General features: G+C 31.9%; 1 protein-coding gene across 1 annotated transcript; it reads right to left on the reverse strand.

Annotated features, from left to right (window-relative positions):
* Window positions 1-676: 676 nt before the first annotated feature.
* On the reverse strand, window positions 677-25,367 carry LOC149483900 (uncharacterized). Its single transcript, XM_089701390.1, has 2 exons — window positions 24,948-25,367; window positions 677-2,113 (listed from the first exon to the last, which is right to left on the reverse strand). The coding sequence occupies exons 1-2, from the start codon at window positions 25,106-25,108 to the stop codon at window positions 1,813-1,815; spliced, it is 462 nt and encodes a 153-aa protein (XP_089557516.1). The 5' UTR covers window positions 25,109-25,367; the 3' UTR covers window positions 677-1,812.
* Window positions 25,368-25,658: the final 291 nt, after the last annotated feature.

Here is a 25,658-nt window from a genome sequence, read left to right on the forward strand (position 1 = left end):
CTTGCTCTTAAAATTTTCATATTGATGAATTCTAATAAGAATCCCTATTTAATACCTTTTAAATTCGAAAAGTTAAAAAACAAATTACCTAGTTATTGCCCTCATTAATAATTTAATCAAGGAATAATGAAGCTAGGTGCTACTGGCACAGATAACATAATATACCTAGACCTACTAGGCATCTACCTGTGCATCTACTGGTGGATGAATTTGATTTTAGATTACATTCAAGCACTAAGCAGTGCAAACTGCAATGTCATAGTTTAATATTTAAACTGTGGCCATATTATCTACCACGTTTTATATTATGGTTTTATTATAATTAGGTACTTAGGTACTTATAGGTTTTTTTAAATACTTAGTTACTAATAAATAAAACAAGAGCGTACTTTTAATTATGTGTGATTTATTCGTTATCTTAAAATATCTCACTTTTCTTTCGCCATTCGTAAAAAATATAAATGTAGGTACAACGCAAGTTAATAAACATATATAAACCTTTTATGCAAACATAGTCTCAATATTGTTAGGTTATTAATTACAAGATGACATCATTTCTCTCCATCAAGAGTAATCAAATAATCACAAATAGTATTGTTTGTTTAATAAAAGAAGCGATTAAATTCAAACAATGATCATTTGCTAGATACATTTTTGTTAAACCAATTAATATTTAGTTCAAGCTTTATCATCATAGATATTCAATAGATCAACACATACCTATACAGTAATACAGTACATAAACAATTATAAAAATTAATGAAAAGATTAAATTTGGTATAAACCAATATATATAGACATAGACTTAGACAATTATTCGAAGTTCGAACTTTGTCGTTTCCTTATTTTTTAGTCTTTTTTTTAACCAGAGTGCGTTTCCTCTTGCAATCAATTATATTTTTTATTCGAAATATATATTCTGCGTCATTATTTAATGTTAACTTATCTTAATACCACAGTCGCATTCAATATTTTATCTAATCTTACATTAAAAAGTTAGATTTGTTATTATCTTTAAAAGTGAAAAATTAAACATATTTTGTTGTTTAAACAGCCCTCGTGGATATTCTTAAATAAATCCTTTTTATTTTTACAAAATACATATATCTTAAATCTAAATCACTTTTGAGATAATAAATACATTAACATACTCTAACACGATCACAGTCTCATAAGGAAATCACTTAATTTAACCGTTGGTATATTCACATAGGCTTGGCTTGTAACTGACACACCCATTGTCTTAGGTCTTAACTTATATAGCTTACTCACGCTAGGCACCATGGACTCACGAAACCTAATGTTAGGTCCCTTTTTAAGTAATATAATATTTCTAAATCATCAAATATTTACGTTTCATTACAATTTGCAAGAAATCATTTTGTAATAGTGACTTAGAAAACATCAAACAAATTGCAAAAACGTTCATATTTTAATGATGATAAATTTTCCATCTAGCAAGACCTCAACATTGTTTTCAGAGGTTTTGCATAGAGGATTTGCAGAGGATTTTATTGTAAAGTCTACAAATGTCAAATTGATACTTAAAACTATATTAATTTCAGTAGCACTAAACATATTCTACAAGTATCCATGATGTTTTTAAATATAAGTTATAGATGTATTTCTATTTGCAATAGAATACATATCAGGCACCATTTCATTCTTACATCGTCAATAAACTCAAAGATATGCATCAGCCAATTGATTTCGTATGTGTGCGTAGAATGTAACCTATTTTTCTGTATGAGAAACAGCTCACATCGATGTTGTGCATTAGCCTGACCCGCGAGTCATTCAAGGCATCAGATCTTATAGAATTCTCATTGAATCCGAGTGTTTCACGATGTTATACTCTATGCTCTTCCTTTTTGGTAGCTCGCAGTAGTCGCTGGAGTCTGACGATTCAATCTTTTGTCTGTTGTAAGCCATGATTCTTCTAGTGCGGGTATCAGAGTCGTAAGAGAGAGAGAAGTTTTTCTTAGACCTGAAGGGCAGTCTGTATGGTGTACTGCTCTGAACATCAGACATGGAGCGTATATGCCTTCTGTATTTGTACTCCTTTGTGAGGGGTGTGAAAACGAAAGTCCGAGTTTTGTTTTCCTCGACTGACCTGTAATGAAATAAAATATATAGGTATTAGAAATTGATCAAGAGTCAAATCAAATGAGACAATCAATCAAGAATACCTAATAAAGTTTTCTTGATTCTTCATATATTATAGGAACACGGATACCATCATAAATCAATCAGCAATCATGCTTATATCGAGCCTGTTTATTTTTGTCTTATACCTACTAAAAATAAATGAATGAGAACTACGTAAGACCTTTGTTAATGCCATAATGAATCATGTATCGCATTGCATTAAACATTCTTGCAATATGAGTTTTCTTTGATAAAAGTCTTAGGTAACAAAATTACTAAACAGAATTTAATTTTTTCATCGCGATTCTTAATTACCTCGTTTTACAATTATCGTTTAATGAGCACCATCTCCGACCATTTTCAAAGTTAAACAAACAAAAACATTAATATATTTATTTTAATACATGTATTTATGAAATATGTAGCGATAAAATTGATAACCTATTATTATAAAATTATCTTTCAAGTTTAAATAATTGAGATATGTAGATAAGTACAAGACATTATTTTCATAGCAAATACAGACAGGTATTAAATATGTATCTAAGAAATAATATTGCAGAATAATTTATTTACTTTACATGTAGTAGCGCAGAAAACCACATTAACAATAGTCAATACATTTCAGTATTTTTCCATTTTGGATCTTGTAATTTTCCTAATTAAGAATTTCGTCATCGTGTATACAATTACTAAAACGTTTAAAATGCCATGACTAATGACTAATTCAAGAGAATTAGTTTCTTATCATAACCTATTCAAAATATTTAACACTCCTGACTCCACATAAAATGGTTTAAAAATATAATGTTGAAGCATTGTTTCATTTTCAAACATAATTTCATTTGTCATATGAGATATGTACTACCTAGATAATTAGATATGAAGTTCGTTCGTGTTAGTTAGAAAATATCAATCGAAATAAATCGTATCTAATGACTAATAACAACTTCACTATTTTTTTTCTATTGCACTGTTCACCATATTTAAATAAATAATATTATACCTAGTGATTATGATGATCCTTTATCATAATATCCCAAAATAATCAGTATTTTTGTTTAAATAATTATATCGTAGTATTCAATTATAACTTCCTAAGATTAAATTAATATCGGATATATCAATCAAGGTTAATTTAGAATGATTACTATTTGTCAATTACCTGGTATGTATAGTACCTACCTACCTAATGACCTATTGTGCTGTAGCATATTTTAAATATAATTAATTCAACGAAGCATCGTTTCTTGTGAATGACAGTGAATTAATTATTTTTTCCAGTAACAAATTACTATTATATCGTATTTAATAGAATCAGTTCCAAGGTGCAATACAAATGAGTAAAGCAATAAGGGTTATTGTAATTTGTAATTATAATATGTACCTGAAGTCGTGAGGAGGCTTCTAAGTTTTAGAAACTATTAACGATTTTCATTCTGCAGAAGGCCTAACTTCAGTTTATATCTTCGTGATCGTTTGTTTTCAGGAAAAAGTAAAATACATTATGTTGTGTATATTATAATTTATGAACATAAAATTATCTAGGTAACTACGTAGGTGCTCATTATAGATTTTTTCCAAAAATGGTGTAGGTGTTTACTGCTTGATATACCCATTTAATTTTCACATTAAGTAGGTACAGTACCATTCATTGATACAAGAAGATTTTGAATATTTTTTATGAATTGCCACATAGAATCAATTTCTGCCAATTCAATTATAGATATTATAAAATTTATATAACCCATAATAGAAAAAAAGGTTTAAGGTTTAAAGACATTTATTCCCATTAAGACAATAAGTCACTTACATGAGAAACTTAATTTTAAACATAGGTATGTATAAAAAATAACATTCGTTAGTTAAATATTTAGAGTAGGTTATTTACATAAGTTAGGTTAGGTACCCACTCATTCATTGCATTCAAAGTTTGAGCGTGTGGTCTTCCAGGATGTGTTTCGCTAATTGTTTTTTGAATACAATGAATGAGTTTACACTTTTCAATTTGCTTGGCAATCCGTTATAGAAACGTGCTCCCTCGTATGTTGCCGTTCGCCTTCCATAATTCGTTCGGATCTTCGGGAGGGCAAGATAGCTAGCTCGTCTATTAGGATAGTGGTGATTTGATGTTGAGAATAAAATATTTGTATTTATGTTTTTGTGTAGCGCTTTGTGGATGAACATACACGTATTATAAAAGTATAATTGTTTTAAATTCATTATTTTAGTATCGTCGTAGATTTTATTCGTAGAAGTTAAAAAAGGATAGTTAAAAATGGTTTTAATAATTTTATTTTGTAAAATTTGTAGTGGCGCTAATTTATTTTTGTAAGCGCTACCCCATACTTCTATTAAATACATTAGGTGCGGTTTGACTAACGTGTTGTAGATGGTGTGGCGTAATTTATGAGGAATGCAAGAAGTGATATTACGCAGAGATCTAAGAAGTGCTGATAATTTATTTTTTAGGTGGTCGATGTGATAATTCCATTTTAGAGAGCTGTCGATTCGCAAACCTAGTGTAGTGTATGTGAGTGAAAGAGACGGAAGTATTATGTCATCTCTTGCGCACGTGCAACGGTGACACCGCTCACACAGCTCAGTTGGCTGCAGGCGGTCGGAGTGAGAGGTCGTGTGCGTCTAAGAGCCGATAATAGGGAAGGACATACACTACATTTTTGGCGACGAGGTAAATCGGGAATATATGTAAGTAATTTTTTTTGATAATGAAAAAAATTACAAAACAAAAAAAAAAGGGAGGAAATAGGTGTGCTGTGATAACTATTGAACTAATTATATCCACAGTCGAGTTACATCGAAGGGAATATTAAAGTTAATAATAATATACACACATACCTATTTTCATTATGATATTTTGTGCCGCTTACATAAAAAAAAATATCCGCACAAAGTAGATAAATAACATGTGCGTGCCTTTCGAGAGGCCTCCGGCCTCCGCGCCGTAGAAAACGAAGGTTTCGTTTACATAAAGATTTAGCAAAACCTCTTAAATAATTGCAGCCAGAAGGATAAACTAGGTGTTGTCAATTGTTTCTCGTATACATAACTACACCGATACCAATGCATACGCGGGCTGTCCTTATTGTTGAGCGTATGGTGCCTGTTTGATAAATACACTGTACAGTGTACGGGTATACAGCTAGCGTCGTCCAGTATATGTACTCACGTAGTCATGCATAGGACTGTAACTGCGTTATGCGAGACTAAATGTGATATTTTGTTTAGTCGAGGCTGTAGATTATTATTTTGGGACATTTGTTTACATATAAATTTATTGATACTGATATGTAAAAACCTGCTTAAAGGATTGGTTAAACATGATTAAATGAGCTAAGAAGGTTCGATTCCCTATCAGCTCAGAATAGATTTGTCTGGTTACAAAAATATAATTATACCAAATACCCACTTATATCTTATTTAATTACTCGATGTGAAGTTGCATGAGTATTATTTAAGATTATTCATTATTGCATAAAGAATTAATTAATGGTTATCATGCAAGGAACGTAAGTTTCCTGGACAGGCTAATATAGTAACATTATGGAAGTTCATGTAAGTTGATGTATGTGTTTCGATGGTGATGTGGACCACGACAAGGGATTTCTAAAGTTGTTGTTGTTAAGCTATAATGTTACAAGATGAAGCCTGACAAAAAAAAAATGTTGTGTGGTTTTATGAAGCCACGGTAAAAGTGAAACTGTTCGAACGGTTCCGAACACTGCTTTATACCTACTCGGCAGCCGACCGTCACGCGACATGCGCTACACAGACCAAAAAGTTTGAGACGATGTAATAAAAGTGTACTGTGTTACCAGATAATGCCTGGTGGTCAAGAAAAATTGGGTGACGCCCGTGTGTATTTTATAATATTATACCAGATGATGCCTGGTGGTACAAAAACTAAAATCGGGTGACGCCCGTGTGTATTTTGTAATGTTATACCAGATGATGATGCCTGGTAGTGCAAAAACAAAAATCGGGTGACGCCCGTGTGTACTTTGTAATTTTATACCAAATGATGCCTGGTAGTCGTAATATAATTACAATACAGGTGATGCCTGTAGTGATGTGATACGGGTGATGCTCGTATCAAATGTTTATATTTTGGGTGATGCCCATATTGCGAACTCATGCACTTAAATACGCGATCTTAAAAAAAAAAGTGATAGTTCGTCACCATTTCACAGTGAAGTATTGTTCGTAAGATAGATTGTATCTTCGAAATTACTTACGGTTAGTATTGATATCCAAATAAAAAATGGAATAATACAATTTTTAAGAGCATACAGTAAATACTAAAATATTTACAGTAGATTTTATTATTCTTATCTAAAAGTGACTTAATATTTTCATAATTTCATAGCAGATTTTGTTAAACAACGAAAGAATAATCATAATGATAACAATACCTAAAATATCTGCGATAGGTATTGCACATTTAACCGACAACTATAAAGTTAGACAGGTTAAGTGATAATATAATAATCATAAACAGGGTAAGGTAATAAAACAATGAATATTCGAAAACAAAAATAAATGGAATGAGAGACATACAGAGTAGTCTCAATATTCATTATTTCAAACTACCCACCTGGCAGACGTTGTAATGCTCTTTCGCCTTTTATTGGTTCGTTAAACGAATTGGAACATGAATATTATCCGAATTGGTCGAGCCGATACGCTGCGCGCCGAGGTTTGAGTTTTACACTTAGCAACATATTTGGCTATTCATTTTTATTGTATATACTATGTGGCGTTGTAGGTGAGGTGGAAACAAAAAAAATAATAATAAGAACTAGATACTCACCATACAGTCGGCAATTAATTTAGTTAATTAATAAAATAAAATACAAATATCAGTAACAATAAGGGTCGTGGTGTACCTAGGTCCAAACCCTCCGGTAGGGCTCTTACTGATATAGGTGGACGTAAGATGGAGTGCGCGTCTCGTTGCGAAGGCTAGGCGGTAGGGTGTCTTTAGGGTTGGTCGCTGAATTCCTTCAACAGGAATTAAGAGCCGAAGCAAGCAAGACGTAGAAGGATTTCCTTAGCGGCAATCGTAGCAATGTCGTAGTACTACTGAAGATGGGTCTTAAGCGGTATGTAGCAGCGTATGAGGTTCCTTATCGGAACGTGGCAAGGACGCGACAATTCCCTGCGCGGGAACGTTGCGGGTATGTAGAAGCTTTCTAAACGGAACGTAGCAGTAGCATAACACCACTCTCTCAGCGGAAATGTAGCACCCCGGTTTGGGGTTAGGTATAACACACTGTTAATCATTACATGTTGGAACGTTGAAAACGACTTTTACGTAATTTATATGTATATAAACAATAATATACCGTGAAAGACAAAAGTTGGACAATAGACAGTTGGCATAAAATATGAATCGTTAATTGTTAATAACTAGCAAACCTGGCGAAGTCCGTTTCGCACCAGAGACACCTTTTCCTTGTTATAAACCTCACGGAGCCCGAGACCTTTCCAACGAGTGCAAAGCCGTGGAAATCGGTTCGTGCGTTCTGGAGTTGTAGCGTCAGGAAGGAAAACCCGACTTATTTTTATATAGTAGATTACTTTGATAGATAGTGTATAGTGACAAACAACCTGTCAAATATACACTTAAAATTTTTAGATAGATAATAAAGGTTAATTTCAAGACGAACATTTAATGTAAAATAAAAAATGGATCATAACCACATCATACCGCAAATATTGGTATATGCAAAGTATATGTAAGAACCATGGTAAAATCATACACCATGTGCATATAGTTATTACTATATTAATAAATATACTACTACTATATAAATATCGCACCTAATGCATTAACACCGCTGCGAAAAAATAATGGATATCGTACTAGATTGAATAAAAGATTATCAATTAAGAAATACGGTAAAGATTTCTTGTCAAAGCAAAAAAAAAAATGTATTATCGCGAAAAGGTCACCATTCGTGCCTTAGTCAGAATATAAATTCCAAGTATTAATCTCTACAATATTGAGGTGGTATAGTGGTATTGATTTCGAAATGCAAAATTGAATATTGTAAATTCAAGTTAATTACATAATTTATGCAAATACTTATATAGTTATAGGAAAACAAAGTTTTTATTGATTGTTACAGTTAAATTTGTATTACTGATTGTTACAGTTAAATTTGTATTACTGATTGTTACAGTTAACATTGTACAGTTAAAAAAAAATATGTATCCAACTACTTATTTTCAGACCATTAATGTGTGATTAATGTCTAGCCATTATTATTGTCATTAAGTTATCTTTTTCTTTTTCAAGTGGCTATTAAGTTGTCAGTAATACAAATACAAATGTTATCATAAGTAACAAAAAAGTCATCAACAAAATGATACATTTTGATTCGTTTTAGGTTCGTTACATTAATTGAATTTTAAATACCTATGTGTTATTAATGTAATAATCATACAATGAACAACACCGCGTGTGTGTTAAGGTTACAATAAGAAGTATAAAAAAAAGTAATACATTATTAATCACGCTTTACTAAATATTCATTATTGTATTGTCAATAAATTGTTGTAATATTGTCACTGAAGTTAAATCTGTACGGTTTGGGTAGGTCATAAGCGAATCGAAAAGAATCGGTTGCATACAGTTATACGAACATACAGGTGAAGCTAAAAGCGGTTCAATAGAAGTCAATGGCACAGTATAGTATGATATTGTACTGTTGCAGAGCAAGCTCCACTAAGACTATAATTCTGTCAGAGTGGTTTATACCCGAAAGTTGGTATTTAAATAATTGATAATTATGAACCTTAACGTTGTAATACTATGTATCTGTATGAATTAAATATATTTAATGCGCTATAAAAAAGGCTGCCACTTTCTAGCCTCTAAACTTTCACCCAAAAATATATCATAAATCGCTTTATTGCGATATGAAAGAGAGACGGACAAAGGAATAAATAAACAAATCTTCCTTGTGCCTAAGGATCATATGATAAGTTGTTGTTGCTTAAATAAGAATAAATAATGAACCAATTAATGTTTGGTTACAATTTTGCCGTATAATATTTATTATATTATTTAGGGTACAGATATATACATATTATATTACATTCCGATTTTATTAGGTATATTGAATTAAAATCGGAACATATATTGTTTTAGTAACGAAGTACATATACAGAATATAGATATTAAAGAATAACCGAGCATTTAAGTAGGTATGTACCCAGTCTATAGGCATTTCACTTGGTAATAATTCGGTTTGCAGCTATCGTTTATTAATAATTTTAATATGTGGGAAAACAGTGGAAACTTAGATGGTGCAGATGCCGGTGCAGGTAAAGTGAATTAAATTATGCGTCAGAAGAAGCAGCATTCACCTCTTCTAAATGACCTGGAGTGCAGGTCATGATAAATAGTGAGTGAAACATATCAACAAGGTAGTGCAATAGTCATGTAAGGAAAAAATAAAACAGGTTAAGTACAGTACAGGTACAGTACAGGTACAGTACAGTACAGGTACAGTACAGGTGCAGTACAGGTGCAGCACAGGTGCAGTACAGGTACAGTACAGGTACAGTTAGTCAAAAGTATAGTTAAGTTACAGAAGGAACATTAAGTTACTGAAAACGATTTCGTCCCATTGGTTAATAAATAAATAATGACTTAATAAACTTAAATATAAGTGTACAACTTATTCATGATAGATTGTCGTATACTTAAATAAATTGTCATTATTGTTATTATAAATACTATGATTTTGAAGGAGCGACTATATGTCTATATATTCTTGCCGGCTCTTCTCTGTTGAGGCGGCTTTCCGAACCAGTGGTAAATTCATATTTTGTCCTTATACTGACGAAACGTTTTAAACGTTTCTGGACGAGGTCTGGTTGATGAATGAAGGTTGGAGTTTGAAAAAATTATTAATTAATATCGATTTGAATACATATATTGTAAAAATTATTATAATTTTGAATATATATATACTTAATGGAAAAAAAAAAGAAAAAAAATGAAAAGGAGAGATGTTGCATATAGATAGAATTATATAACTAGGCCAGGTGACACATTCTACTCTATCGCTGGTATGGAGCGGACGTGTCCCTGAGCTGTGTTTACTAACAGTGATACCTATGATATATAAAAAAGCTAGATACGTTACCCGCTCTCTATTTTGGCAAGAAAAAACTCAGCTAAGTGCCCGAGTTTCACTTAGTCACGCACCATTCAGCGTCGTGGCTGGACGTTCTTTTTATATTTTAATCGGCAGTTGTTATTACGAAGTACATGAGTGAGACGTGTATTATGTCTCGTGCGTGAGAGTGAAAGAGAGAACAACTGTAATAGTGATAATGCGTTAGTAAGTAGGTATGTATTAATTACGCTGTTTTTTAGTGCAATGATGTTGGCGTATGCCGCGTCTACTAGTATAATAGGTCATTGACTGATACTGGTGCTTAGGTATAGACTAGAATAGAAGCGTACATATAACATACCCGAATAGAACATAATATTTTATTTAATAAAATTAATTGAAAAAATTAAAAATTTCTAAAATAAAGGAGGGATGTAGTGTATGTGAGTGAAAGAGAGGGAAGTATTATGTCATCTCTTGCGCACGTGCAACGGTGACACCGCTCACACAGCTCAGTTGGCTGCAGGCGGTCGGAGTGAGAGGTCGTGTGCGTCTAAGAGCCGATAATAGGGAAGGACATACACTACAGTATTAATGTATTACCACAGAATATATGTAGATGTAACTGCACAGTTTAAAACAAAGTCCCGTTATGTCTTTTTCTATTTAGGTTTAGATCTTAAAAACTACGCAACGTAATTTGATGCACTTTTTAGATAGAGTGGTTAAAGAAGAAGATTTTAGTGAGCGACTATATGCCTATATATTCTTGCCGGTTCTTCTCTGTTGAGGCGGCTTTCCGAACCAGTGGTAAATTCATATTTTGTCCTTATACTGACGAAACGTTTTAAACGTTTCTGGACGAGGTATGGTTGATGAATGAAGGTTTGAGTTTGAAAAAATTATTATTTAATATCGATTTGAATACATATATTGTAAAAATTATTATAATTTTGAATATACATATACTTAATGGAAAAAAAAAAGAAAAAAAATGAAAAGGAGAGATGTTGCATATAGATATAATTATATTACTAGGCCAGGTGACACATTCTACTCTATCGCTGGTATGGAGCGGACGTGTCCCTGAGCTGTGTTTACTAACTGATACCTATGATATATAAAAAAGCTAGATACGTTACCCGCTCTCTATTTTGGCAAGAAAAAAACTCAGCTAAGTGCCCGAGTTTCACTTAGTCACGCACCATTCAGCGTCGTGGCTGGACGTTCTTTTTATATTTTAATCGGCAGTTGTTATTACGAAGTACAGGAGTGAGACATGTATTATGTCTCGTGCGTGAGAGTGAAAGAGAGAACAACTGTATTGGTGATAATGTGTTAGTAAGTAGGTATGTATTAATTACGCTGTTTTTTTAGTGCAATGATGTTGGCGTATGCCGCGTCTACTAGTATAATAGGTCATTGACTGATACTGGTGCTTAGGTATAGACTAGAATAGAAGCATACATATAACATACCCGAATAGAACATAATATTTTATTTAATAAAATTAATTGAAAAAATTAAAAATTTCTAAAATAAAGGAGGGATGTAGTGTATGTGAGTGAAAGAGAGGGAAGTATTATGTCATCTCTTGCGCACGTGCAACGGTGACACCGCTCACACAGCTCAGTTGGCTGCAGGCGGTCGGAGTGAGAGGTCGTGTGCGTCTAAGAGCCGATAATAGGGAAGGACATACACTACACCTAGGTATTTCTCGTGGGTTTTCTGTTCTAATACAACACCGTTAATTTTAAGTGGAGCGTGTGGTGGAATAATTTTGTTCTGAGCTTTGAATTTAATATAACACGTTTTAGATATATTTATTGTTAGTAGATTGTATTGAAACCATTTATTTAATTTATTTAAATCATTTTGTGCTTGCTTTATCATGTCATGTATAGAGGGACCAAAATAAAACAGACAGGTGTCATCCGCATAAAGTGTTAGATGACCATTTAGTTTTAAATCTTGTAAATTATTAATATAAATTAAAAAAAGCAATGGGCCTAAAATCGAACCTTGTGGTATGCCACATGTAATTGGTAAGGGAATGCTATTGTAGTTATCTATTTTAACGATTTGTGATCGATTTTTTAAATATGATTTCAGCATATCTAGTGCTTTACCAGTAATGTTAATGGATGCTAATTTCTTTATTAGAAGTTCGTGAGAAACGGTATCGAAAGCCTTTTGTAGGTCAATAAATACTCCCAAAACTAGATTTTTTGCGTCAATGTTCTGTTTTATTTTAGTAGTCAGGTCTATAGTCGCTGACAGAGTGTTACTTTTTGGCTTAAAACCGTATTGACGAACTGATATAAAATTAAATGAGTCTAAATATTTTTCTAATCTCGTGTGTAAAATCTTCTCTAATATTTTTGACAACACTGGCAAAACCGAAATTGGCCTATAGTTACCAGGTTCAAATTTTGAACCACTCTTATAGATAGGAGTTACCTTCGCTATTTTCAACGAATCCGGAAAACGTCCTTGATTTATAGCTTGGTTGAAACAATCGCTTAAGGTATGATTTAATTTTTCTTTAATGCATTTAATTGCTTTTGTGGTAATACCATCAAGACCTGTACTACAGTTTGAATTAAGGTTATTTATAATTTTTAAAATTTCATTAGGTGTACACGGATCAAAAGTGGATAATTCGTACTTTTTTGATGGCGATTTAGGTAAGGTTGAGGTAGAGTTGGTTTGATATTGTAGGGGTATTAAATTTGCTAGACGAGATCCTATAGTAGAAAAATATTGATTAAATATCTGGCATATTTCATTTGGCTCGGTAATATATTCAGAATTTATAAGTAATTTAGTAGGTAAAGTACATTTTACAGTTTTATTATTAGCTAATTTATTTACTAAAGTCCATAATTTCTTGGGTTTTTTTATATTCCTTGTAAATTCTTGGTAATAGTAGGAATCTTTCGCTAATAGAGCTATCATATTCATAAATAATAATCAACCCAGATGCGCAAAGTTCACGCAAAAGGGTTCAGGGCCACTCCTCTATTGTCTATTACCCATATCGATCCCCGTACCTTTGAAGCAATATTAATTAAGATTCCTTCAAGGCATACTATGTCACGACATCATAAATAAATATAATGAAAGACACGCGATACTGTAATATGTCCGGGTACTAGAAACTTCTAGGTAGGTACCTAAGCCTTTTAAAACATTGATTTACTAAATTTCAGTGATCTTAATTGAAGGACAAAGTAATATAGACTATAGAACGATACTGAAGCTATTAATTAAAGAGGCGTTATATAAACAGGTATTTTAAGTGCTATTTGATTAGCAGTGATCATCACAAGTTCATGGACTGACGTGAACTAGGCTTGTTAGTGTAATGACTTAACCGTGATAACATTGAGGAAAATTAATATTATGTTGTTACTACATATTATTATCCCTACTAATATTATAAATGCGAAAGTAACTCTGTCTGTTTGTCTGTCTGTTACCTACGCTTTACCTCTCAACCGATTTTGATGTGGCACAGACAATCTTTTGACCCTGAGAAAGAACATAGGCTACCTTTTATCAAAACACCACGCGGGCGAAGCCGCGGGCGGAAGCTAGTTGAAAAATATACTTGTTTGTGGTTTTCATTAATAATATTCTTCATTAAATATCTCTAGGTACCTACTTGCCTCGGTGTTGTTCTGTTTGGGCGCATGATCAAACAAATTATGTGCACTAATAATAGGCATTTTGAATGCTAGCGATTATGATAAATTATAATGAGCGTTTTACTTAACCCAATTGTTTAAATTAACCTATGATGGATGATTATATTTATAATAGGAATTCATAAAACATAATATTGGTGATATTTTTATCAATTACTAGCTTTCCGCCCGCGGCTTCGCCCGCGTTTTCATAGAAAAACCCGTTCCCATAGGATTTCCGGGATAAAACCTATCCTATGTCCTTTCTCGGGTAACAAAATATCTCTGTACCAAATTTCATGCAAATTGGTTCAGTAGTTCAGGCGTGATTGAGTAACAGACAGACAGACAGACTTTCGCATTTATATAATATTAGTATGGATTAGTATAGATAGCGCTATAAATCAATTTAGTGCATTTATTATATCGAGCCGCGAAGACTTTGTAGCTATAAAATATTATATTGAATCGATAAATTACGTTATTCATAGAATAGGCATGACGACAGTATCCATAAATGGTCGTATTAGTGTTTTTAAGGGAAAATGTATAATAGATAAATTACATATAGTGACTTAGAAATCTTAAAAACATTAAGATTAATGAGATTATCAATAAAATAAAACATTGAAATACTGCAGTTGGCCATTTTGACTAAAACACGCGTGACGTCACGCTTAAGTAAACAACTCAAATCAGATGTTTTTTGTTGTTATGAATATGTTGAGAATACGCATTTTTATTTATTTTCTATTGTTTCACGTATGATTTATCGACTCAGAACAGAAATATAATTGCGAATTCACGAATACATGGTTCGGGGTTCTCCGCGCCAACTTTATACAATCATTTCTTATTATTTTCTCGCTTAAAATAATTACTTACACATTTTTGAGCATTATTTTTATGTGGATTCACACTGCAATACTGCACACCACTTATAAACTTTGAAATTCGTTTCTATAACACATATTAAATAAATATTTTTTTAATTTTCTTCGCAATGCGTACAAATAATTACGTATTTACCAAAATGTGACGTCACGCCTACGCCATGACACCTGCGAGCTGTTTTGGCACAGTTAATAAATATTTTTTGGAAAATGGCTTTTATCTTCGTTAAATTTAAGTATATTACCGAAATATAGGGTTTTTCTTGTATAGTAAACGTATACACACATTATGGAAGAGGATTTCAAAATCTTTCGTCATGTCTATTGTCTACTGAGTCATAATTGTTGTAAATCAAAACAAATTTATAAAATATAGCCCCATAATCTACGCTAATATTATAACAATGCTTTCCACCCACGGATTCGCCCGCGTTTTCAAGAAAAATCCACATAAGTACTTAGTTTCCATTCCCATGAGATTTCCGGGATAAAACCTATCCTATGTGTTAATACAATTTTGAATTTACCTTCTATATGTGTGCTAAATTTCATTGTAATCGTTTCAGGAGTATTTATTCGTGAAAGTAACAAACACACACATACATCCATTCTCACAAACTTTCGCATTTATTATATTATACTATATGTAGTAGGATAGAATAAATTATATTATTACACTGTTAGATAGTCTATTTATCGAGGTGAGCTATATGCTAAAATATATTATCATCACGCTAAGACCAAAATCAGCGGTGCAATGCGGGTAAAACCACGGGGCACAGCTAGTTATATTATTATATTATATTTGAAGAAATTGTTAAAAATAGTAGTTAATATCCTGCCATGAATAGCAAAAAACGTGGTAAAATGTCTTATAAACCAAGACGATATCTAAAAACGAGAAAAGGAAAAGTAAGCCTAATAATATTGGCAGAAAAAGTTGAGTTACCTAATATCATTAATTTAAAAATATATTCATATTATCAAGGGTCAAGGAGGTCTCTAGAAAGTAAATTGGAAAGCTTTGAATAATGTAACAGACCTCTTAAATCTAAATATTCAGTATAATTTTGTCAACCGTCGTTTAAAGTGCCTTTATAAACCGGAAGGAAGTTGGCGCGGAAAGTTTTTTTTTTAATTATTATTAATAATATTATTTATATTATAATATTATTATTAATATATTAATAATAATTTAAAAAAAACTTTCCGCGCCAACTTCCTTCCGGTCCTTTATAAATAACAATAAGAAAAGAATAAAAGATATGGGATACTAAGAATTAGATATTATGTATTATGATAAAGGTTGTTATCGATAAAATTTAATATTTTCTTAATAAATAATCGCCAAATCCTCCGATAAATTTATCAATGATGACACCAAATAGATATATATTGACTCCGATTACATGTATCTAAATACGATAAGAGAACTTTCTTGGAAAAGTGATGATATAACGGTCATAGTCATCGGACTATCAAATGGCAAAATTAAAAAAATAGAGGCACATTTTTTTTGCGAAAACAGGTTTAGATTGCAATTTACAACATACCTATACCAAAATTTTTAATCATTTCTTTCAGCAATTTCTTGATCGTTTTCTATGTAAATTTATTATATTTCTATAGATTAGATATTGGTTTTTGGGATTGCAACGGCACATTTAGATATCTACCTTTAAAAATGTACTTAATTTGAAAGGTTTTCTTGATACAGGTAGACGTCACTACACAACCATTTAGGTAGTTAAACTTAATTACATTATTAAACCTTTGAATAGTTATAATCCTGCTGCACAACTCTTCATTTATATCACTTTTCATTCATATCGATCTCGCTCATTAAAATTACCCACAAATGATAACTGGAGTTCATGAAAACATGACCTTGTTATTGCGTTTTTCAGCGTAGCGTGTAACTAATTGGTTTTGACAATGACGTTCCTAATGTTGGTATTTGTCGGTAATGTATATGAGCATTAACAAACACGCAAACTGATAGATAATATAGGTATTATATTAAATATTCACCACATTGACATTAGATACCCATTACCTACTTGATATTATTTTTTAATTTGAATTCTAAAATGAATCCATCAAGAGATATTGGTATCTTATTACATTTTATTAACTTACTAGCGGTCCGCCCCGGCTTCGCCCGTGGTACATAATTACGTTTTCTCGAAGAACCATCCTCGTACTTCAAGGAATATAATAAAAAAATAATTATCGAAATCGGTTCAGCCGTTCTCGAGTTATGCGCTTACCAACACATTTTGCGATTCATTTTTATATATAAGATGTATGTATTGTAAGTTTTGTTTTCCGTTGTCCTTAATACAACTTAGTACACTTTACAATTAAAATCAAGTACATAATTGACTCCTTGATTGGATGCTAATAATAAGGTAGTAAGTACTGCTATATTAAAACTTAAAAGCCGTTTTATAAATATTCAACCCTAAAACCTAATTCAAACCAACGCAACGCGACGTCATTAATATTCAATAATAATAAGACGTAGGCAAGGGCTTATCAATAAACAAAGAAATGAAAAATGAAAACGTATATTATAACAATATATTATGAAACATGAATAGATCGAACGACATTTAATCAAAATTGCATTTTAAACCATGAGTACCATAGAAAATTAGAGTACCTACAGCTAAATGTTCACAATAGATTTAAAAATATTCCATAACGCAATGAAAACGTTGGATTGCTTCCAAAGAACTGAAATCCGAGTCGCTCGTAGGTCAAGTTCATTTCACTTATTTTCAGTAATTTATTTGAAAAGCTGCATTGGTTTTACTGCAACCAAAGTAGATTCACAAATCATAATTGCGAGCTTTTTATAAATACGAATCGCTTCTTTATATGTACTTCAATCCTACACAGTTACGAAAATTATTTAATAAGTAGGTAAGTATATGAATTGCATCTAATCACTAATGAATTAATTTTTGTATTAGGTATGTGAGATTAAAAAAAAATCATTTTTTTTAGGAATTTTCATAAGAATTTTCATAAGAAACTATGGATAGGATTTTGTTAAAAAAATTTTCGCTTGGGAAATAGACAAATATCAAATTATGTGAAATTGTTGTTCGCAGTGAATATGCTATGAATTATGATGTAAAATTTGGCACAAGTTGCACCATTATTTTGAAGTGTTATATAACTAGGCATAGATTTATACGACCTTCCCCAAAATAGTGATTATGAATACCAAACGTAAATGTTTTGTCTGGCAAATTTGAAAAAGGCGTATCGTAGCGTGTTTCTTGTATTCCTGGAATCCTGGATTTCAGTGACAATATAGACAATTCCTTGCGAATGAAAATATGACCAACTTCCGTAAATGATGTGAATGTCTGCATCAAGTATTAATGAATTCATCATAGAAGGTAAACTATATCAAGCTACATGTTTACGTGAACTCGGAAGTGCTCCGCAACCTTCGTGTAACCGAACTGACTCAACCGGTTATTTTTAGAACTTATCCGAACAGCACTGTATTTGTTAATCTGTTGAATTGATTTTTCATTTATTAAAATAAGGATGAAATTTTGTACTATTGGACACATTTCGAGAGGAGGCAGTATAGTTCTCAACTGTATCGAACCGTAACAGTATCATTATATTGTTAGATCCATAAATAATATTATGTTCTACATACATACCTAATAACTAATAAAATGAAAGAGGATTCTTTAGATTGAATGGACCGAAAATATTTTTTATACTTGTATTATGAAATTGTATTATGAACCAAAATCATATTCACAATGCAGAACGTCTGAAAATTTTATTACATGTCGTATTATATGGATTGTCCATCGATACAATGACTTACAAATCTGACTATTTCTATAGAATTATTTGATTACAGCAAAGCAGTCTCTTCCCTCTATCTGAATGTGATCTATTATATGACATTCAATAAAAACCAATGTAAAATTTGAACAGAATAAGCTTAATAAATGACAATGATAAGGGTAAGCCTTATGAATATCAAATGAGGGTAGAAATTCAATGTATGATTTGTGAGAGTATCTTTCAGTGTGATATTTTAGCTGCTATTTTAAACCCTATTCCCACATCAATGTCGATAATTTTAAATTATCTAATCTTGCATAATGTCATGAATCACGTGTGATTATTGAGTGTATTTACGACATAGTGCAAGTGTACATTACTACATACATGCGTCCAAAATAATAGATTGGACTCCGATATTATATGATAATAGATCAATCAATAACTTATGAACTTTGGCGCGATACTTGTAATACTGTTCCAATTAAATATGCAAAATGCAATTAGAGGTAGGTACATATTACAAGCTGCGACCATGAAATTATTATTATGCAATAATGAGGTTTAAAACGAGGCGTTAGTGTTTATAATGCATTACTTCTAATAATTTCCTGGCCTTTGTTTAATATTGTTCTCTCATAATAACAACGTCTCGGATAACTTAATTCGACGATAAAATAGTGAGTAATGTTCTCCCAAGTTTACAGAGCATCTATTTAAATTTATTACTATTACAGTAAAGTCCCTAGAATGAGGTTAATTCCTTATATTGTTAGGTGCCCACGTTTTATTAAGCTAATACCTGCGTTTGCCAACTTTTCTTCCAAGTATAGATAAAATAATATATGTACCTACATACTACCCAAAAGAATAAAGATGTAGTTACTACTACGACATTAAAGATTCAAAATCACAATAGAAACTGATAATTTTACCTGAAAAATGCTTAATTTCTTTCACTTCCGGCCCCATTGTTCAAAATGTATGTTTCTAAATCATGGTTTTTGGATAGAAATCATCATATTTAAAATCCTAAAAAAATATATAGCACAGATAAACGTTTGATCTAGTGACTTTTTTGGATAAAAACACAATATTAAACATTTAACTCGATCAAAAAAAAATCAGAAGTAACATCGATTTTGAAAGCATAATCAGTTTTATGAGAATTAGGGGAACGCTATGTTTATGAAAATTTTACATTTAATTTACTAATCAGGTTTTACAGGGAAATTTTTGGATAGATTTATAATTTAGCCCTTATTTTTTTCTATATAAAATATAATACGTAAAATGCGACTCGCGCGCACCACGTCAGTGCCGCCAGAGTCCAGCCGGACGTCATCGAAGGAGGACCTGTGCTAGTTTTGCTCCCGACCACGTTGTAGTCGCCGCTCGCGTATTAGAACCGAGCGGCGAGTAAAACGGCGAGCACGTCACGGTATAAATAAATCAGTAGTTTGATTTTGTTTGTTATCCTAGGATTATTGTTGTAAATATAAATTAACTTCTTATTCTATACTATTAAACGAGCAATATTTGCATATTAATATATTTGTTTGTAAATACAGTGTGGAAATTTTCGATGGGCCCTGGGTGAAAGTACTAGAAATACTGGAGATAGCAAATTTCCTTTATTTTAAAAAGAAATAGAACTGCATTCAAAGATTTTCAAAAATTCATTTTCTTCGACCGGGAATCGAAAGAACTATAAAATCCGTTGCGTAGTTTCAAAAATTTAAGCGTACAAAGGGACATAGAGACATAGGGACAGTGAAAGCGACTTTGTTTTATATACTATGTAGTGATTTAAAAAAATTACCTTGTAAAATGTTTTAAAAATTACCTTGCCTGAGATCCTCTTTTATATGGGTTGTTGAATAGGAATAGCGGCAAAGTTTTGAAGTACTAGTAGAAAGACTATTATGATGTTGGTTGATCTGTATTCAATGAGTATGACAAATATTATTTTTATAAAACAACAATCCAAGATGGCGCCGACGAAAATTTGACTTTTTTCGTGATGAATGTCATTTTCATGGTTTTTGGGGTAGCTATTAACGAATATGAGGCCAAAACTAAAATCCAAGATGGCACCGACGAAAATTTTACATCTTTTCGTCATGGGTGTCATTTTCATGGTTTTTGGGGTAGCTATTAACGAATATGAGGTCAAAACAATAATCCAAGATGGCGCCGACGAAAATTTTACATCTTTTCGTCATGGGTGTCATTTTCATGGTTTTTGGGGTAGCTATTAACCAATATGAGCTCAAAACTAAAATCCAAGATGGCGCTGACGAAAATTTTACATCTTTTCGTCATGGGTATCATTTTCATGGTTATTGGGGTAGCTATTAACCAATATGAGGTCAAAACTAAAATTCAAGATGGTGCGGACGAAAACTTTACATCTTTTCGTCACGGGTGTCATTTTCAATCATTAATTGATTATTATTCAAATTGTTGTAAAATACACTTTTTTAAGTTGGTTGAATACACTAACATACTTATTACATACTTATATTCAATTACATATTATTTTGCCTTTTTTATTTGTTTTACTTTTAATTATTATTACCAATATTTTCAGAAGAAAATAAATTAATGTATCCAGAACGAGAGTTTCATTTTAAACTTTAAATGTATGTATAAAATAGACCAATAAACCAGAAGCGTTCTTTATGTTGAGATGATGTTGATTCTACAATAAAAATGTTAGATTCCATGATATTTTTATTTCTAAGAGCAAATATTTTTACGAAAAATTAACAATAAATTATATTTTATATTGTTTCTATCGATTTTAATAATAAAGTAAAATTTGAAAAAGGAATGTTACCTTTCAGAAAAATTTGCTACCCCTAGTATTTCAAGTACTTTCCATTTAGGGCACATCGAAAACTTCCACACTGTATATATACAAACAAATATATAAATATGCAAATATTGCTCGTTTAATGGTATAGGATAAGTAGTAAATTTATTTATCAAATACATTCCTACGATAGCAAATAAAATCGAACTACTGATTTATTTATACTGTGGCGTATTCGCCCGCCTTCATAGGTCACCGGAGTTCATGCCGCGCCGGCTCCTGCGCAACGCGGGCGCGAGCCGTCTCAGTGCCTAAAATGCCTAAACTTTCAGTATAAGGGGCTCTTAAATAAAAAGCGGGAAAAAATGGCAGGAAATGACAAAATAAAATTCTAGCAAAGATAAAAAATCACAAGGGTGGGTTGCCTAGTTTTTTATTTGTAATCAAGTTACTATTGTTTTTAGTGGTGATAAAATAATTTGCTTTTAAAAACTAAAAATGTAAACTGAAAACAAAAGGGATTAATAACGCGCAGCTATTTTTCTTTTTTTCAAGAAAATAATATTATAAACTTAGGTACTTAAGTACCTATGTTGACAATATTGTAAAAATTTATATCCTTGAATGGATTACGTAATTTATAACATTTCGAAAATATTGTAACTACCTACGCAGTTTATAGAAAAACAATATTTGCGAAATAGTAAACAAATATTAGTAAATTTATTTTGATGACGTCATTACAGAAGCATGAGGCCGTTTTGTGAATCACTATCTACGTCTTCATAAGACATGAAGACATAATAATTATTAGAAAATTGTTGCTTTTGTTTTTCCTAAGATAAGAAATACCAACCTATGTGCTAATAGACTTTTAATTGATATTTTAACTATTTCATTAAATTATTTATCAAATTCCTTGTCTGTGGTTTTACAGTTTAGTTCCATGTAAATAATTAATTGCCTTTATCAAGTAATTAACAAAAATATTTTAACAGTTAGGTAAGATGATTTTTCAATATAATTTTGAGATATATCAAGATTTTTAAATTTATTTATCAAATTGGCAAATGTGCCTGTAAAAATATAAATTTTTGGTGCCAAGATACAATCAGAAAAATGACAACGCGCTTCATAAACCTATTTATGATACGACTGCCCTAAAAAGGAGCGCATTGTCATACCTACCCAGTAAATGATTTCAGGGTAGGGTATGACCGTATATGTACTATGTAGATTGTAGGTACCTATAATATTATACTTTTTTTGTTGTATGGTGACTACGGTAGGTATCGTAAAGAGGCATTTTTACATGGAGCCTGGAGGTAGTACATAAGTTCAAGATTTATATTTCCTAATAAAAAAAAATAATTAAATCTATAAAATTTGTAATTTGGAGTGCTTCCCGTTATCAAGTTCTAACAAAGTACCTAGATATTAGTTAAAGTAGGAAATCAATCACAAACACTTAAATTAAAATAATCATAACACTTCAGCTGTTCCTTCGCAGTTCACAGTTCTCATTAAGATAATATTAATAATCTAATTAACGACATTTAAATCTTTACTAACATCACATGTTGTTTTTGTATGATGAACAAACAAAACGTGTTTATTTGTTAAACTGATGCAAAAACAATGGTTTATGTCGCGAATGTAATTGTTTCAAACAAACAAACAAAACTAGTTAAATCAACAAATTTTGTTTACAAATTCCAAAATCTGTCAAATTGAATGAATTGTTTGTTTGTTATCAGAAAGAAATTTACATAACGTTTGATCACAAATTGATTAATTATGATTTATCAAAAACTAGCTGCGCCCCGCGGCTTTACCGGCGTTACACCGCTCCTGTTGGTCTCAGCGTGATGATATAATATAACCTATAGCCTTCCTCGATAAATGGGTTATCTAATACCGAAAGAATTTTTCAAGTCGGACTAGTAGTTAGCAGATTAGCGCGTTCAAACAAACAAACAAACAAACAATCTCGTAAGTAGGTATAGATAAAAAATAAATATGTACTATCTTATAAAACGATTTTGACAGAAAAAAATCCATTATTAGGTTAACATTACATAACATTATTTCCAATCTTAAGATTAATAACAATAATATGTTCTCATTTCAGGTACCTACGGTAGATTGTAGACGGATGTGTCTAGTTCTTAAAAACATGTCTAATAACATTAAAAGTATGGCATAGGTACCTACTACCTATATAACAAAATGTTTTAAAACAAAAAATCACTAATCAGAAGAATAATTTCAATTAATGGAATATGAAAACAAGGAAGGCATTAAGATTCATGATAAAGCGGTTCATTTGAGATGTTCTATGATTGTTTATTATATTCAAGGTACCTAGGTAGGTACCTAATTGTGCAAATAATTATTTTTACTTGAACATTGTATTTTATTGACAATTCGGGTACCTATGCGCATATTTCCACTAGGTAATAGTTAGGTATCTATGTACGCATAATATCCGGTATCCCTCGCTACAAAATCAGTTCGTAGCAAAATGCCATAGCATTCACTTTACACTTAACCCTTGGCATTCAAATAGTACAAAACGTATTTGAATCAATCAGAGTACTTCTATAGTCTATAAAGATTATATTGTCTATACTCTTTACTCTATAGTCCAAATACGCCTGTAACCTACTCTATACTTCTGACCTATCACTAGTTTGTTAATGTCACGTGCCTACATTTCGAGGATAAGCCATTCGCATTGCTAGCTTCAGAGTTGTCGACAAAGAGATTTTGTTTATTAATAACGACCCTAACTACATAGCTATTACAAATCAATTCGTATTCTTACCAAGACTTGATCAAGGATGCAGGTTAGGTTAGACCAATGAAAACAATCAAGTTCAAACTGTTAAAACTGTTATAGTTTTGACATTAAGATAAGGAAAAGTGGTTCAGAGACCATACAATGGTGGAAATATTTGAGGATTTACGGTTACAGAACCATAGACAAACCTATTTTTTTTGGAAATATCAATCTATTTAAAACACAATACAGTTTTCAGTACCTATATTATATCTACATGTAAACTGTAAAGGTCTTATGAAGCAATAAAACGTGACACTGACAAGAATTAATGAGTTTGCTAAGAGAATTTCGTATCAAAAACTACCATTATCCTCTGACCAGAGAACCTAATGTTAAAAATATTACGACACAAAAAAAACTCAAAACTAGAATCGAACATTGGCTGTATAATGTATTTGGCATATTAAAATAATTAATGCAAATGTTAAGGATATAATTTACCGTTAAAAAAATATTTAAAAATTAGTCTTATCCGCATACAAATAGAGTGAGTTTTGCACTACACTCTGCCTTCGGAAAAATCGGTAAACAAAAATATCTTGCAAATTCACAGTTTACAGTATACAGTATACTCACTTTTGTTTAAAATAGTCCGATATTTGGCTCATTTTCCAAAATATCTGCAGCAACAACATGAGCAGCGTGTGGTTGATCCATGTGTACAGTTTGTAGCAACTTTCCATGGCGCCCCCTTGTTTCTCACGGTCCACCAGCAACGAGAGCGAAATGTCAGTCATCCGTCTGGATTATGTGAATTTAAATCGGGAAACTGTTCGGAAATCGGTCACAGCACTTATAACGTTCGTCGTCAACGGTGGCGCGCGCCAGGTGCACACGTACTCTGCCGGCTTATCATTCGCGTCGAGTGAACAAAAATAGTGGTTCGATTGATAGTGGCGGGTCTATTGACTGCGCTCTATCACCGGTGCGCGCGAACTGGCAGCGGCAGCCCGCACTCGGTCGACGCGGTGGAACGATGACGACAGATGACTCAGTTGTATCGAGCTGATAATGGAATTCAAGAATTGTGCGATTCCGACTCAATGCCAAAACAACAGCGATTCGAAGATTTTATTTCAAAAATACTTTGTAACAAGCCTTCTTCAACTTCAATGTAACTTTTATATTGACCTAGAATAAGTATTCTAACCCTACAGTAGTTTTTATCGTGGATTTAAATATATCTATGGGATACTTGGAATGATACGTCGTTATCGCTTTTGGTGTCAAACACGTTTTTGAAATATTATTACTACGAAATATTACCTTCAGCAGTCTGCAGGACGA

The sequence above is a fragment of the Colias philodice genome, chromosome 12 (genome assembly GCF_061535455.1).
Source record: "Colias philodice isolate Cphi_HAF_F1 chromosome 12, ilColPhil1 Martin Lab GWU primary, whole genome shotgun sequence".
Taxonomy (NCBI): domain Eukaryota; kingdom Metazoa; phylum Arthropoda; class Insecta; order Lepidoptera; family Pieridae; genus Colias; species Colias philodice.

Coding starts and splice junctions, on each gene's coding strand:
- LOC149483900 (XM_089701390.1), bottom strand. CDS start 25,108: ATGACTGACATTTCGCTCTCGTTGCTGGTGGACCGTGAGAAACAAGGG. Junction 2,114..24,947: donor TCGGACTATTTTAAACAAAA/GTGAGTATACTG, acceptor ATTTCATTACAG/GTCAGTCGAGGAAAACAAAA.